Source organism: Crotalus tigris, unplaced genomic scaffold, assembly GCF_016545835.1.
Source record: "Crotalus tigris isolate CLP2741 ecotype Arizona unplaced genomic scaffold, ASM1654583v1 scf7180000018001.1161693, whole genome shotgun sequence".
In the NCBI taxonomy this organism is placed as follows: domain Eukaryota; kingdom Metazoa; phylum Chordata; class Lepidosauria; order Squamata; family Viperidae; genus Crotalus; species Crotalus tigris.
The window spans coordinates 617,997-633,842 of record NW_024096766.1 but is presented as its reverse complement, the minus strand read 5'-3'; the positions used below and the strand labels follow the sequence as shown (position 1 = coordinate 633,842).

Here is a 15,846-nt window from a genome sequence, read left to right as displayed (position 1 = left end):
CATCACTCAGGATTTATCTCTAAAACACAAGTGAGTTGATTAGTGTTAAGTATTCATGTGGTTGGAAAAAGTGACATTCAGAGATGAAATAATGTTGAAGTAATGCTGAAGTAACGTTAGTATCCTACTTATAGAAGATAAATGTAGTTCTTGCAGAATGCAGAGAATCCTATAAGGAAAGATAGAAACTATAATTATGTTTAGATAGACAAATAAAAAAAAGTTTAGGACAATAACATGCATTTTTTAAGTATAAGAAAACCTACTGATTTAAAATATAACAAGGACTTTCTGATTACCCAAGTGCTTAAATTATAAAGGTTAAAGATTTGCTCATTGAATAAAGTTTTAAAATATTAAATACTTCTCAAGAAAAACAAAACTGTTGTAGTTAAGGCAGCTAAAGGAGGTGATCTCTAAAATGTTTTTCTACTGATTTTCTTGTTTGCTAGAACAAAGGGTTAAAAGAAATCAAATGTTCTGTTCTCTGGGCAGTCATTTTAAACCATATGGACCAGAATTACTAAGTAATCTTAATAACTGACTTCTAAATATGCTGTTGCCATCATGACAAATAGTAATTTTCGGTTCCAACAATTTATCCAGCCCCCTTTTAAAATTATTTAAGTTTATCTTAGTGACCCTCAGTACATTTGATACATTTGATGGAAATTAATTGCTTCCCTAAATGATTTGAGAAGAAATACTTCATTTGATCTGCTTTAACATTACAATATGCAGTTATATTTGAGAGCTATTAATAGCGAGAAAGGCAAATCCCTGTCTATTTTGTCTGTGCATGAATTACCGTAAATGCCGACGTATCAGACGACTTCCGCGAGCGCTGAAATCGGCGCCAAAGATGGGGGTCGTCTTATACGCCGAGTCGTCTTATACGCCGGAAATACTGGTAGTTTCCGGCGTATAAGACGACGTTCTAGGAATGCGGCCCGGCTATAAAGACGGGGGTCGTCTTATACGCCGGGTCGCCTTGTACGCCGGCATTTACGGTATTTTATTCTTCTATCTATCTTTTAGAAAAGATAAAAGCTGCAAACATTGTTTCCTTTTCACAGTTGTTCCCACACTACAAGATCTTTTCACAGTATGATAGCCCATTAACAATCTTGTGGAAACTTTATTACAATGGTGATGGTGATGGGATGGTGATGATGATATAAAGAATGATTGTTGGAATTGGGTATGTCTAGTTTAATGAAGAGAAGGACAAGGGGTGACAATATCTCGGGTTGCCACAAAGAAGAGGGAGTCAAGCTATTCTCCAAAGCACCTGAAGGCAGAATAAGAAGCAATGGATGGAAACTAACCAAAGAGAGAAGCAACCTAGAATTAAGGAGAAATTTCCTGATAGTTAAAACTGCTGGAACTGCTTGCCTCCAGAAGTTGTGAATGCTCCAACATTGGAAGTTTTAAAGAAGAAACTGGACAACCATTTGTCTGAAATAGTATAGGGTTTTCTGCCTGAGCAGGGGGTTGGATTAGAAGACTTCCACGGTCCTTCCAACTCAATGATGATGATGATAACTATGATGATGATGATCTTCATTCACCTTACAATGAGCCACATTTGCCCTTTTAATTCCTATTCTCCCTGTGTTTTTTGGAGCCTTTAAGTTGAAACTTTTATTTTAAGCATCTTAAATGATATCTTCTGCAAGGTTAGCTACCATAAATAGTTCAGTTCATTTAGGAATATTTGGGGAATTTTACATTTGAATATTGTTATATCATCTGAATTTGAGACATTGATTTGACTTGAACATTGCTAATAGTATTTTATTTACTGAATGAATGGCTAGGAAAGCTTGTAAATATTTGCACGGAGATTGTTCATTAAGGTTATAATGATTATAAAATTATATGAAGCTCCTTTTTGAGAGCTGCACAATTTTGAGAGTATGCAGCAAATATAACCACAATATAGTTATTGGGGGAAATTTGTTTCTTTATAAATGACAACCATGGTTTACATAAGTATTTCTCAACCATGGCCATTTTATGGTGGGTGGAGTTCAATTTCCAGAATTCCTCAGTCAGCACCCATCTTAAAGTGGCCAAGGTCAAGAAACATTGGTTTATATGACCAGTTATAAAACAATTTGTCAAAAGACAAAACTGCCCCACATCATATGCTCTGACAATCCAGGATATTTAAAAGTATTCTTGTCACTAAATGCAGTGCTGGAAGGTGAAACTTTGCTTTCAGCATGTCAGATTCCTTTTTTTTTTTTTCCCTTTGCAGAGAGGGAAAGTGAAAAAGACAATGAATGAGTACCTGGTAAAAACAAAATTAGGGAGCGTCTTGATGCCCACCTGTGATTTAATGTCAAACTTTCTAACTACGCACTGTCTTCTGAACAATACTTCTTCAGAATCTCAAAAAGTGGTCTCCTTTGATAAGACTCTATAAACTAAATTAGAGTAAAAATGTGGCAGCTTTATGAGAACAGATATTGAATGTATGTGTTGGAACTGGGGCATTCTTATACACATGCAGCCTTTATATATATTATATATTGTTATTACTTCCATATTTTTTTTAAAAAAAAAAGAACAGAGAGAAATAAAACCTGCACCCTTAATGTCAGTGTTTGTTAACTGAAGTATTGTTAATTTAAGCTTTGTTATACTTAAGTTTGAGCAAGCTATTAACCAGCCTAGACATGTTTGTACACAGAGGTGTCTTCTCATTTAAATTCAATCATAGTCACTAAACAAGCCTGGCTAAGACTAACTGAGGATATAAACTTCATTTTCATCTCATTAGGCCACCTGGAAGCAGCAATCAGTGAGTTAGTCTTGACGTCAATAGTCTCTCTGCTTCATTAAAATGTTAATTTCATGGCTTTAATTCCTTTTGTAAAACGTGCTGCTGCAGGACACTTTCTGCTACTTTCCCCCACCCCTCTCCGGTTTCAAATAAATCACTACTTCATATTTCTTTTTATTGCCATCAGGGTTTTTGCTTTGTTTTGCTGTTTCTTTTTTTAGTACTCTGAAAGGACACTGAGGACATTAGACAAATATATATAATCCTTGAAACAGGAAGCCCTTTAAAAGGACGTACTAAGGTTCATGTATTAATAATTAACAAAATATCTGTTTTCTTTTGTTATTTTGATGTGATCACAAAAGAAGACTATGGATCACTGAACTAGAATAATTTAAAAAAAATTAACTGTTTTTATTCCAAAGTCTGATTGGAAGAGTGTATACAGTATATGTTATTAATAATACTACTGGATTTATTAGAGTAAGTTCATTACAGTAATTCTAATTTGAAAATCAGTCTTGGAAGCCAGACAGTCTATAAATTGAGGGGTCCTTGGTGCTCTCTGTTTTCTTGCAGACATTTCATTACCGTAACTAGGTAACATCAGTGCTAGTAAGGACAGTGCTGTTTGCTGTTTGATTACTGGCAGGGAGGTGTTTTAGTCCTTTTGTTTCCTTTGTGGAGTTTTGATTCTAACCATTGGTGGCGCAGTGGTTAGAATGCAGTACTGCAGGCTACTTGTGTTGACTGCCAGCTGCCAGCAGTTTGGCAGTTCAAGTCTCACCGGCTCAAGGTTGACTCAGGCTTCCATCCTTCTGAGGTCGGTAAAATGAGGACCGAGATTGTTGGAGGCAATACGTTGACTTTGTAAGCCCTTTAGAGAGGGCTGTAAAGCACTGTGAAGTGGTATATAAGTCAAAGTGCTATTGCTATTGCTATTGTCTCTTTTGAGTGGTATGTAGATGTTCTTTATCTCTCTGTGCCTGTTGATGGCCCAGGCTTCCAAGAAGTCTCTGGCATTTTTGGAATTGGCTTGCCCTAGGATGCTCAATTTCCCATTGAAACTGTGGTTGAATTTGTCCATGTGTTGTGAAATTAAGGAAGTTTTTGTCATGTCCTCTGATTGCTAGCTGGAGTTCATGGATGCACTCTGCTAGTCTTCTGCCTATTTGTCCTTCATACGGTTGCTACATTCTTATATTGTAGGTAATCCTAGATGACTCCTTTTCTTGTTTCTTTTCTGTTTTTTTCTACTGGGGTTGCAAGAAAAGAACAATTCAGACCTACTTCTTTTGTCTGTTCTAAATCTCCTTTTAGTCAGTTTCATTTAGATGGCTGCTGGTCCTAGAGTGTTAAAAAAAAAGAAGAAAAGCTTCTCCTTGTCACCTATTTCCATGCTATCCAATATTTGGCTCCCTTTGTCATCTTTTTTATCTAAAAATGTTCTTAAATATTCTGCTTCTCCCTTTTGTCAACATTAGAGACCTGGAATCTTGTCCCACATATTATAGCAATCAGTGGGTTAACAAACTACTATACTGATGCAGTGATGCCCTCTTGATCTGAGTTATGAAAGGCAATTTTAGATAATATGTGATTACAAGATATTTTTCTGGAAAAGCAGCATTTCTATACACTCTTATGTAAGCTTCGGAAAAATAAGAATTCCGGTGTAAAATTTAAGAATAAACTTTTTCTGGATTTTAAATATTAAAAAACCCTAACTCCTCCTCATCTTCCCCATCCACTCCCCAAAGTAGTAATCTTCCATTTAAAATGTTTTAAATAGAAGACTGTTACTTAATCTGGAACACTCTTAGGTACTTTAAACAATGGATATATTTGACTGATCTAGAATGTGATCAATTTTGTTTCACATTGAATGTCTAAAAGGTCATTTACTATAAATAGGTAATTCTAAATGCCGTTCTTTGTCATCTGTAAAAATACACTAACAATATAAGCACTTGTCCTTTAAGCCACTCAAGTCATGAATGTGTCTTTTAATGCATAGTTATGGATAAGACAGCCAGATATACAGATATGCTTATATACACCCCTCTTTTTACACCCACACACAGTAAAACATACTTATGACAGGGGCTTCAATTGCATAATTTTAAGTACCTTTTGAAATTACATAAATTCTGATTTATTTGTGAAATAAATGAATGAAATTATATAAAAGGATTATATATTATATAATTATATAAAATAGATTTCCATGAAAGTTACAAAGGAATAGATATTTTATGTTTAAAAGCCTTTCTAACAGAGTCTCTCAATAAAGTTTTTTTATAAAAGTATCTTTGAATTTGAAATTAAATTTAGCTACCTCATATTTCATCCCTACTTTAGATTTACCTGCTTTGCTAACAGGTTGATACCAGGCTGATGGAAACAAGCAAACCTTAGGAGATCGATTAGCTATTTCACAAAGACAGACTTGCAGAATTCATTTCATAACTACACAGTTGTTTTATGATGGACAACCTCTGTGTTTGCTAAGATTTACTCTTAGGAAAATGCATAGAAATATAGCTTGAGAGAAATAATTCTAGCTAGAATTAAACTATACAATAATGCACAGTTCACCTTAGACATCTCAGTACATGCACATTTTGAATTTTGTAAGATTAAGTATACTTTTTTAAAAAAAAAATACTAAGATGCAATTTTTGTTAAAAATGCAACTGTGAATAAACATATCTTGTGGAACATTTGAAGCTGATGCAATTGCTTTTCAGGCCAAATTCAGCATATAAGCTGACAGTTGTCTCTAAAGAAGTGAAAGAAGGACCTGGGTGGGACATGAGTAGAAGGCCTGACTGAGGTGCGAAGGGAGGCCCTGGGCAGGGCATGAGACAAACTCCCACTGCACCAGCATGAAAGAAAGCCCCAGTTGGTACATTGATGGCATGCAGTGTGATAGGCATAGTGGCATGGGTAGGAGGTAGGTGGGAGGTAAAAGTGCCAAGATAGGGAGAAATAGACAAGTGGGGAAGTTCAAGAAGAGGCAATTCCTTACCTTATCAAGTCTTGAGGCTGCAAAGGTCTAAGTGGAAATGGCTTGGCTTGGCTTGTGTCCTCACCTAAAAACCAGTGAGGTTTGGTTAATGACAATGAGGACTACCAGGATTTCTGTCACTGAGTGATGTGGTTATGTGACATTGCACTTCTGACCGCATTGCTTAGCAACAGAAATTCCACTCCCAATTACTCCTGTTAACCAAAGACTGTATGTACCTTTTAAGCAAGGAGCAGTATCTGACTCAACCAAAGATTTTCAGTAAGACATAATGCTAATTCCAATTCTTTCCCTCTTTTATGGAGTTGCATTTTTATTGCCAGATGCAACAACTTAAAAGCAATTGTATTAAACAATTATGTGTGCTACAAAGCAATATATTACAGTTATGAATCAATTATTTTCTAATTAGGCTTTCCATTATTATATTGATGTGTTTGGTTTCCTACAGGTCTCAGGTTAATCCTGAAACAAATTCTTTGTGAATAAATATTATTCATAATTAAAGAGTGTTTATTGAAGCTGAGACTTTTCATTAAATTCTTTTCAGATTAAGGAGGCTCCCAGAGTACTGGGTTAATTGAACTTAATAAGATTTGTCCACTTGTGCATTTGGTATGGCAGAAACTGTTTTAGTGCCAGCCACAGTTAGCAGCGATAAGTTCTCTTCTTCTTCCCCATCACCTCATGAATTTAAAAACCTATCACTTTTAGAGAATATAGAGAGTGCATTCTGATCAGCCATATCATAAAGGCTATCATGCCTTATACCCTATGCCTGAATCAAGGGATTCATGAAGTAACAATAATGACTGCGTGATAGAGCTAATGTTATGTTATGTCATATGCTCACCAACTTCTTGCTCCCACTGCTGAGTAGGCAGCCTGGCTGGATTTTGTGGTGCAAAACTGAAAGCAACCTCAGAGCCTCAGTGTGTCCCAAAAAAAAAAAAAAAAAATCCGCTTGTGGATTGGGCTGGGCTGGACCTAAGCTTCACACTGTAAGAGGAAAAAATGCAGCCCCAGACCACAATGCTCTTGAAAAGTTCCAAATACCAACAAGGAGAGGATCAACAGGAAATGCCTTTTCTATGGCAGTCTCTGCCCTATGGAACAATCTTCCCCCTGAAGTTCAGTAGACTTTTAGCCTCCTACCTTTCCACAAAGCACTGAAGAGCTGGAATAAGACGAGATGATTTCATATAGGAAGCTTAACTTGGAACAGGTTTTTGTTTTTAATGTGTTTGATTTGTATAGCTTTATTGTAGTTTTTAATGTTTTAATTTTTGATTGGGAGCTGCCCAGAGTTTGTTGTAAAATGCGCAACTATATAAATGTTTGTAATAAAATAAAGTTGTTCTGCAGGGTCATCACTGCCATTGAGAGGAGCACCTTCTTCCTTCAAGCTCCTAAAAATGGGGAATCACTAAAAATTTCTCCCTGTTGGATCTGATCAGTCCGATTACTACATATAAAGTTTCTTCTGTACACTTTTTAACAAGTGCTCTCCATGTTTGTAAAGACAGCCCAAGATAGGATTTTGAAAAGCTGCCTCTAAAATAGTTAATATCTTTTACATATGTGATTCTTTCAACCCCAGCTGTTGTAGCATGTGTTGGGAAAAAAGTTCAATCTGTGAATTTCACTTCAAAAGAGTTTATTTATATGGTATACTTAATTTAGTGCAGCTTTTTTACCTAGAAACATTTTCAGAACAACTCAGTAAATAGCAACCTTTTTTAAAAAAGAATAAGATACAGTCAGTATAGCTTTAAATTATTTCATTTGTTAGTTGACGGTTTAATTTACAAGATTATGCTCAAACCAATACTTTTTAAAAAATTTAGCAAACAAAAACATAATTCTCAGACATAAAAGACTCTTATATCTAGATCTGCAACTTGTATGGCATGCATTTCTATGGTATGAGAAGAATAAAACTCATAGATACTTTTTTCACTATGTAAGAAATATACTAGTTTTCATGTGGGAAAAGATAAAAGCTAAAATCTACTTGAAAATCCCAGGATGATCTTTAAAAAACTATTGTAATAGTATTTAACATTCAATTATGTTAGTTAAATCAATCAACTTTATTAATAATTTATTCTAAGTTATTATTTATAAATCCAGAAGAAAATAGACAAAAACAAAAATAAAATTGATAAATTAAGTATATGTAGGATGAAAAACCACAGTTCTTAAACAGCAAATTAAACCTTTACCACACAGAATAATACTGATTGAACCTTCCATACAACCAATCCATATGTAGAGAGTGAACACATGCTCTGAAACAGAATTCGGTCCAGGCTCTTAAGTATAGCAGAGTCTTTTCTTCAAAATACAATGATCTTTTTGGCAATAAACCACACAGTAATAAATCCCAAATTTTTCAGTATGTAATGCAATAATGCATCACAGCTTTAAACCACATTTCTTTTTGTGGCATTGTATTAACAACCTGATGATTATTCAACCAAAATGGTACAACTATTGGACAAGCTCTAAATATACAGTATATGTCATTATAAGACAAAATATTAGAATCACAATATGCCAAGCTGGAGATCCAAGGATATTTGTTAAACATCCTCTTGAGTATCACGAAACAGAAAAAAAAAATACTTTGTTGAATTAATGCCTATTAAGACCAGACAGCACACATTTAACTTTCTTCAAATAGTAACCAATTAATTCCAGCTCTTACAAGTATCCCATATCTGTCCTAGCACAAACCAGAAACTATGGCACAATTAAGCAAAGGCTACATATGGGCTGGGAGTGGAGAGAGAAAAGGTAAATCTAAATGTGTGGTTCTCAATAAAAGTTACGTCTTTTACAAACATGTTTTTGCTTTTGAATTAAAAAGTTCCCTTGAACCCAGTATTTGGCAACTTTAAAATATGTGGACTTCAACTTCCAGAATTCCATTGAAATCTACAAAACACAACTTAACAACTCTGTATGGGAGGTAGCTGTATATGTTTAGGGTTAAATGGTATGTGAGAACTGTAGATCTGTATATATAGCCCAACCCCAATAGTTCTAGTGCAAGGTATTCCCCCACCCTCAGAAATACATTAAAGGTTGGAGGTGGAATGGGCCAACTTGCTGGGGCCATCTCACCACAGGCAACACATTGCAGGACAACTTACTGCAACCAACTTGCCACAGGACAATCCATGTGGGGCAACTCAATGCAATAAAAGTTATCCACCATTGTTTCTTCTACATTATTTCCATTCACAAAATGGAATTAATGTAGAAGAAACAGAGGCAGATAACATTTATTGTGTTGAGTTATTGTGTATGAATTGTCCTGCAGTAAGTTGTCCTGTAGTGAGTTCACTGCAGTGAGTAGTTCCGCAGCAAGTTGGCTGGGGCGAGTTGTCCTAGACCTGCTAGGGGAATGAAGTTGTGCAGCTTAGGTTATTGTGCTCCTAGCATTGTCTGTCATGCCTTACTTGGGAGTTTTCTGGAAATATTTGAATCCACCAGTCCAACATTGAAGACAGTAATTAACCTTTCTGATTTAGCATATCTATAAACCATTAGATCAGATTTCTGCTACAAACTAGGCAACCTTCAGCATCATTTTTCTGTCCATCTGGGTTGACTTTGCAGATAAATGAAAGCTGGCTGGGTGACTTCAGGCTCGTCACTCTCTTTCAGCCCAGTCCATCTCATAGAATGATGGCTGTGGAGAAAATAGGAATATTAGGTATGTTTGCCAGAGAGAGAGAAAGCAGGTGAGAGGATGGGTTCATAATTACAATCATTATAATTATATTTCTTTCTAGGTAATAACCTTGATGCTGTTCATGACATAACAGTGGCATATCCTCAAAACATTCCACAAACTGAGAAACATCTTCTGTGTGGAAATTTTCCCAAGGAAATTCATTTTCACGTCTGTAGACATCCTGTAGAATCCCTGCCGACCTCTGTGGAAGACTTGCAACTCTGGTGTCAAAAGCGCTGGGAAGAAAAAGAAGAACGGCTGCGCCATTTCTACGAAGGCAAAAAATACTTCGATGTGTCAGGGAGAAGCAAAATCCCACCCTGTAAATCTGAGCTCAGGGTTATGGTTGTTAAGTGCATTTCCCTCTTGTACTGGACATTTTTCACACTCTCTGCAATTGCACTATTATACATGTACAACTTTGTACGATGGTATCTTGTGATTGTAGTTGTCATTTTCATTGTGCAAGAAAAGCTGTTTGGTGGACTTGAATTGATAGAACTTGCATGTCATCAATTTTTTAATAGACGCAGGTTATACAACGTAAATAGATGTTAAATTTATCTGGCGTATGTACTGATTGGATAGGTGATGTTTGTGAGCACTTTTCAGGTGTGCCATAAACTTTTCATAGTGGAAGGAGATTTTGCATGAGAATTAATATTTCTTAATGCTGTTTTGGTTAATGCACTGTACTCATTGTAAAGGACAAAAGTTCATATTGAATTTTTAGTTTTTGAATGTATCAGTGTTTCTCTTGCAGCTAGCCTCTGCAGCATCGCTGGAAAAGCATTTGCTGACCAATCAAAGTTTCTATCCATTGAATTGTTTAAATATATATACTGTAGCTCTAAATTGCTGGGCAAATTAGGGAGCTAAAAGTCATGGACTGTGATTCTTACAGTGCCTTGCTATAAATAATGTGTGAGATTTGAAAGTCCCAGTTTATTACACAATGAATAGCTGACTATCTTCATTTCTCTACCTTTATACCTTACACAGAGTTAAATGGCTGATGGAATTATTGTCATCAAAATCAACAAATGAAAGAGAAAACAAAACCCAGGACCTAAAGTCGGATGAATGAAGATAGTCTGTTTTGAACTATTATAACTTATTCTATTTTGAGAAAAAAAATCCAAAGGTCAATAAGGCTTTGGTAAAGGTGCTGGTAAAGGTAACTGAGCTGGACCCCACTGTCCTTTTGAAAGTCCTAAATCACCTTCACGATTCCATTCCTGTGAATTATTTGTCATATGGTGAAGTCACAGTCCATCTCCACTTCAGGTTTAAGCTGCCCTGCAAACCTAACTACTAAATGCTCAGGCAAAACAGCATAAAACTGCAAGAAGCACTGAAATTAATTTTCCCATGATATGAAAATAGGAATAATGTTAAAATTGCCTCATTGGATTATTAATATAAGAAACATTAAGATTTTTCTATTAACGTTTGTCTCTTTTTCCAAAATCTGAATTAGGAGAATACTTTTAGCATGGAAACTGAAGGACATTTCAGTCCATGCTTGACCATAAGCAGCCCCCTCCCCCCCCAAGGCTTCTGCTCCATGTAATGAACTATATATATATATTTTTCCTAATTGAACCCTTCTTTCTTTCTGTGGCTGAACATCTTCCCTCCTGCTATTTTTAATGGAATTAGGGTAAATTCTGGAACTGGCTGCAGTTTTTTACACTGCATCTTTTACACTTAACACAACAAGTCAAGACATTTCTCTTCCATGCACTGAATATTAAAAACACCAGAGCTGTAAACTATAAGTTCAACATGTTAAGTGTCATGGCTACTTCCACATCTTTTTCAACCGCTGTCACTCCTACAGTAAGTTTTCATAGAACCATTTTATAAATAAACTGTATAAAGAGCTACTGGCATATGAAAGGTCTGTAAACTGGTCTTAGATTACCACTGTTATCGAAATGTCAATGTTTTAGCCATAAAAAATATTTACTCTAGAGCAACAATAAAGAATTTAAAATGCAAATTGGTATAATTTTATTGAATTCTTTGACTAATTTATATGACCATACACCTTAACCTGGGCAGCTAGCAAAACACATGAATAACATAACACAATATAAAATCTATAAGGCAATACAGTCTTTAAAACTGAACTCCCACCAAGATTCCTTACAAAACTCTGTCATGATTCAGAATAGGACACACATACTGGGCTCCGCTAACATCCTGACTCCTATGTTTGAAAAGGAAATGTAGTCTTCAAAGCTTTCCAGAAGACTAACAGGGCTGTCCAAATTTCCTGGAAGAGGCTGAGACAGAATGCATACTTGTAGTTCTGAAGTATCCTGGCCCTGTGCCATGCAGGGCCTTAGATGACAACCAGCATTTTTAATTGCATCCAGCGCTTCAGTGTTACATGAATATACCATGGTGAACTATGTGCTGTTACATTCTGAATTGGTTGTAACTTCAAAATGCTTTTCAAAGATGGACCTGTGTGGTCTGTAGTCTAAGCAAAAAATGTTTAGGTCTTCAAACTTGGCCCTTTTATGACTTGTGGATTTCAACTCCCAGAATTCCTCAGCCAGGCATGCTGGCTGAGGAATTCTGTGAGTTGAAATCCACAAGTCATAAAAGGGCCAAGTTTGAAGACCCTGGACTAAAGCATATGTCTTCAGGAATAGGAGCAACTGGTGCACAAGATGGATTTGTGCAAATCCTGGACATGATTGCCACCTGATCTCGATCAGTAGCTATAAGTTCAGATGGACTGCCAACTTGTACATCAACTCTGAGGGAGTGCTGCCCATCCAGAGTTAATCATGTTAAACCTCCAAACCTAAAACCTCCAGCCACAGGGTCTAGCTAGGGTTGCATCAAAAGCCTGTGCTTCCTCACCCAGATCCTCACAGTCTCCAGGCACTGGGAAGAATCTTGATGGCATGTGGGGCAGGGATATATAAATATCAGGGAAGACATGGATCTAAAACACAGGTGACAGGATTCAAAACCCTAAGATCCTGTCCTATTCCTCAGGACTAACATGTTCTAGCTCTCTCAGGATAACTAAGCAAGATGTGCTTCTGTCAATTCGTAAGACCTGCATAGCCAGAATCTGAACAGATTCAACCGGCTTTATCTGACAGATGCCTAAAATAGTCCTCAGCAGGACCTGGAATGCAGCACTGATACCAAGTACCAAGGCTACCTTCCCTTCCCTGAGAACAGTCCACACCTGGTCTTCTACCACCTCACTCTATGCCCTCCATCACCATTGCTTACTCTCTCACCTCTTCATAACATCCATCACCCAATGATGCTTGTCCTCCTTTCTCCCCATCAAAGGAACCCATCATACACTAGATGGCACAGTAAGGTTGGCATAAGATTAAAAGTAATCAGTGCTCATAAAATAAAGCATACTACTTCTATCCTACAATCTAGCTAACAGTTGGGCTTGCTCTTAAGATTCCCAGCCTCAAAGGAGTAAGTATATTGTGATGTTATATGACTTCAAGATATACATCTAGAGAGATTATCTCACTGAAACTTATTTAAATAAGTTATTATTAAATCATTTAAAATGTAACTGACTTCAGACATCCATGTCAACAAATTTTAATCGAAACCCAGTAGGTGTAAACTTCAATTTCCTGGAATTTCCTGTTACTGAATCTAAGAGGCTATCCTCAAAATAGAAAAATCACTTCCATCAAGAACAGATGGGCTGGATTTTATTAGAAAGTTCAACACTTTCTCAGTTTCTTATTGCCCTCCAGGCAATAATTAACTCACAAAATAGTTGTCATACTTGACACCTATATATCTGCACATAATAAGATGAAAGTTTGGAAATGCTGAGGGAATGAATGCTTAGGAGTGCCCATTTAAATGCAGAGGTTTTGGGAAGAATCAAAGCAAAATGGCATGAACTGGAACTGTTCTAATTAGCAAATAGACTTTTTATTGATCACATAGTTCCATTTATTTCAGTGTTTCCTCTTTGTTTCATCAATTTTCACTTGTGTGGAATTGATCCTGGCCTTTTAAAGTACTTTTTTTTAAAAAAGTATTATGAAGCTACACAACCTCAGTAGTCAAACACTGGTAATAAATACAATTCCATATATATATATATTTAAGAATATTAAAAACAAAATGGTAATTCCTGGGTAGAGTGATGTTAAACAATAAAATATACGAACACCAGGAAGTTACAAAACTATAAAAAGTTTTAATAGAATAAAACCAAAATAAAACCAAGCTTTCGCTGGCTTTTGCCAGCATCATCAGGGTAGCGTCCAGTCGATGGGAGAAGCTATTTATAAATGTGGCGCTCAAAGTGATATGAAGGATCGGGAAACAGGATGATACAAACACAATGGAATCCTGGGCTACGGAGACAAACAATGAGGATATAGTTGTGAAGGAGGATCGTAAACAGAGAAACGGGGAGGAGAATGGAAATAGGGAGTACTAAGAGGGAGGATGAGGAGAATAAACAACATAAACACAGACAGTGCACATTTAACTACGTAAAATTAAAGAGTCCCCCCAACTTACAGTCATACAAAGAAGGGAGGAAGAGCTGTGGTATCGGTACAAGTAAGGAAAGTGAGGAAATTACAGCTTGCTATACAGAAACTACGATCAAAATACATACTTCTGACTTCGTCAGGGTTAATGCTGGTCTGTGGGAGAGACCAAAAAAGGGGAGGAAAGAACCTCCCTAATTCAAGACAGTGGGAGGTAGAGGGGAATAATGACACACCCACAAGCAGTAAAAGCAAGAAAAGAGAAGTCATCAGTATGGAAGCCATAATTAAAAAGCAGTTAAATCAATTAGGACCTATGACAAGATCTAAGAGCCGTGTGCAAATGACGGCTCACCTATAAAGGCACTCTCCCACAGACCAGCATTAACCCTGACGATGTCAGAAGTATCTGACGAAAGCTTGGTGATCGATGATGGTATTAAACTTTTATAGTTTATTATATTCCTGGTGTTCACGTTTTATTGGTAATTGACTATGGATTCACCCAGGAATCACATTTTTATTTTCACTATTCTTATTAATATATATATCTGAATATAGAGACTGATTGGGAGTGTACTGGGTACAAATTAAACTGGAAATTGCCACATTAATGTCCCAAAATTTCCAAGATTTGGGGGCACTAGTGACATGTAGAAGCCCCAGCAGCAGCTTTAAGTTCTCTCTGTAACTGACAAACAAGAGTGGTTCTGTTGCATAATTTTTCACTCAACCTAAACCATCAGAATGAAAAATGGGAGGGGAAAAACAGAGAAAACAAGAAAAATTGACCTGTGAAAAAGTTGGATAATTTAGCTCAGTTTTCAAATGGAAAACAAATTCTGAACACGGAGTTTGTCTAAAGCAGCGGTTCTCAACCTGTGGGCCGCGACCCCATTTGGGGTCGAACGACCATTTCACGGGGGTCGCCAAACAACGTGGTCCGCCATTATTTTCCCCTCTTTCCTTAGCTGTGCTACTCCCTTTTATTCTATTGGCTTTTGAAAGCCAATAGAATAGACTCTCTTGAATAGAGTCTAATTCTATTGGCTTTCAAAAGCCAATAGGAATTGTCCAGGCTGTCTCTGCCCTGCTGAGCCCACCAAAAGTCCCATTCTGCAAACGGTGCAGCAAGTTGTCTGCAGCAAAGGCGAGCTGTCTGGAAGTTTCCACCCCTCCCTGCTGAGCAACTACTAAAAATGTAAGTAAAAGAGGGCCAGGAGTGGGAGGTGGGAGGCCGGCGGGCGCAGGGAGGGTTGCTGGTGCACGTGGGGCCTGGTGGGTGCCTTACCTCCCTTGGGCTGGGCCAGTGGTGGCCCAGCCAGTGGTCACCCTGCACCATCGCTGCCCCTTGCCAGCTATGCCTCGGCCGACGCAGGGGACAGCACCACGCATGCGCGGCGCTCCCAGGCAGGGAAAGTCCTCGACTTATGACCGGTTGGGGGTCGTGGCATTAAAAAGGTTGAGAACCACTGGTCTAAAGGAACTTTTCTTTCATAGCAGATTTGGAGGGTTTTTTGGGTATGTTTTTGTGTGTGTATCTGTGTGTGGTATGTGTGTGAAATTCATGTCCTCACAATTTTAAAAGATACTTGCTTATCCAAAACTGCCACATTACAGTGCTGCTAATATTTTCATTTACTTCAGTTTTTTTAGAATACTCTACAACAGTATTTCTCAACCTTGGCAACTATAAAGTTTGGCTGGGGAATTCTGGGAGTCAAAGTCCACACATAGTTGCCAAGGTTGGGAAACACTGCTC

At 37.2% G+C, this 15,846-nt stretch overlaps 1 protein-coding gene across 6 annotated transcripts in view; it reads left to right on the top strand.

Moving 5' to 3' along the window:
- The window catches only part of LCLAT1 (lysocardiolipin acyltransferase 1), a 78,811-nt gene extending 67,239 nt beyond the window's left edge, over positions 1–11,572 (top strand). For all 6 annotated transcript variants that reach the window (XM_039346516.1, XM_039346517.1, XM_039346520.1 and 3 more), the window contains one exon: positions 9,626–11,572. In XM_039346516.1, coding sequence (XP_039202450.1) covers positions 9,626–10,125 — 500 coding nt within the window. In that variant the 3' untranslated portion in view covers positions 10,126–11,572. The remainder of the gene's footprint in view (positions 1–9,625) is intronic.
- The last annotated feature ends 4,274 nt before the right edge of the window (positions 11,573–15,846 follow it).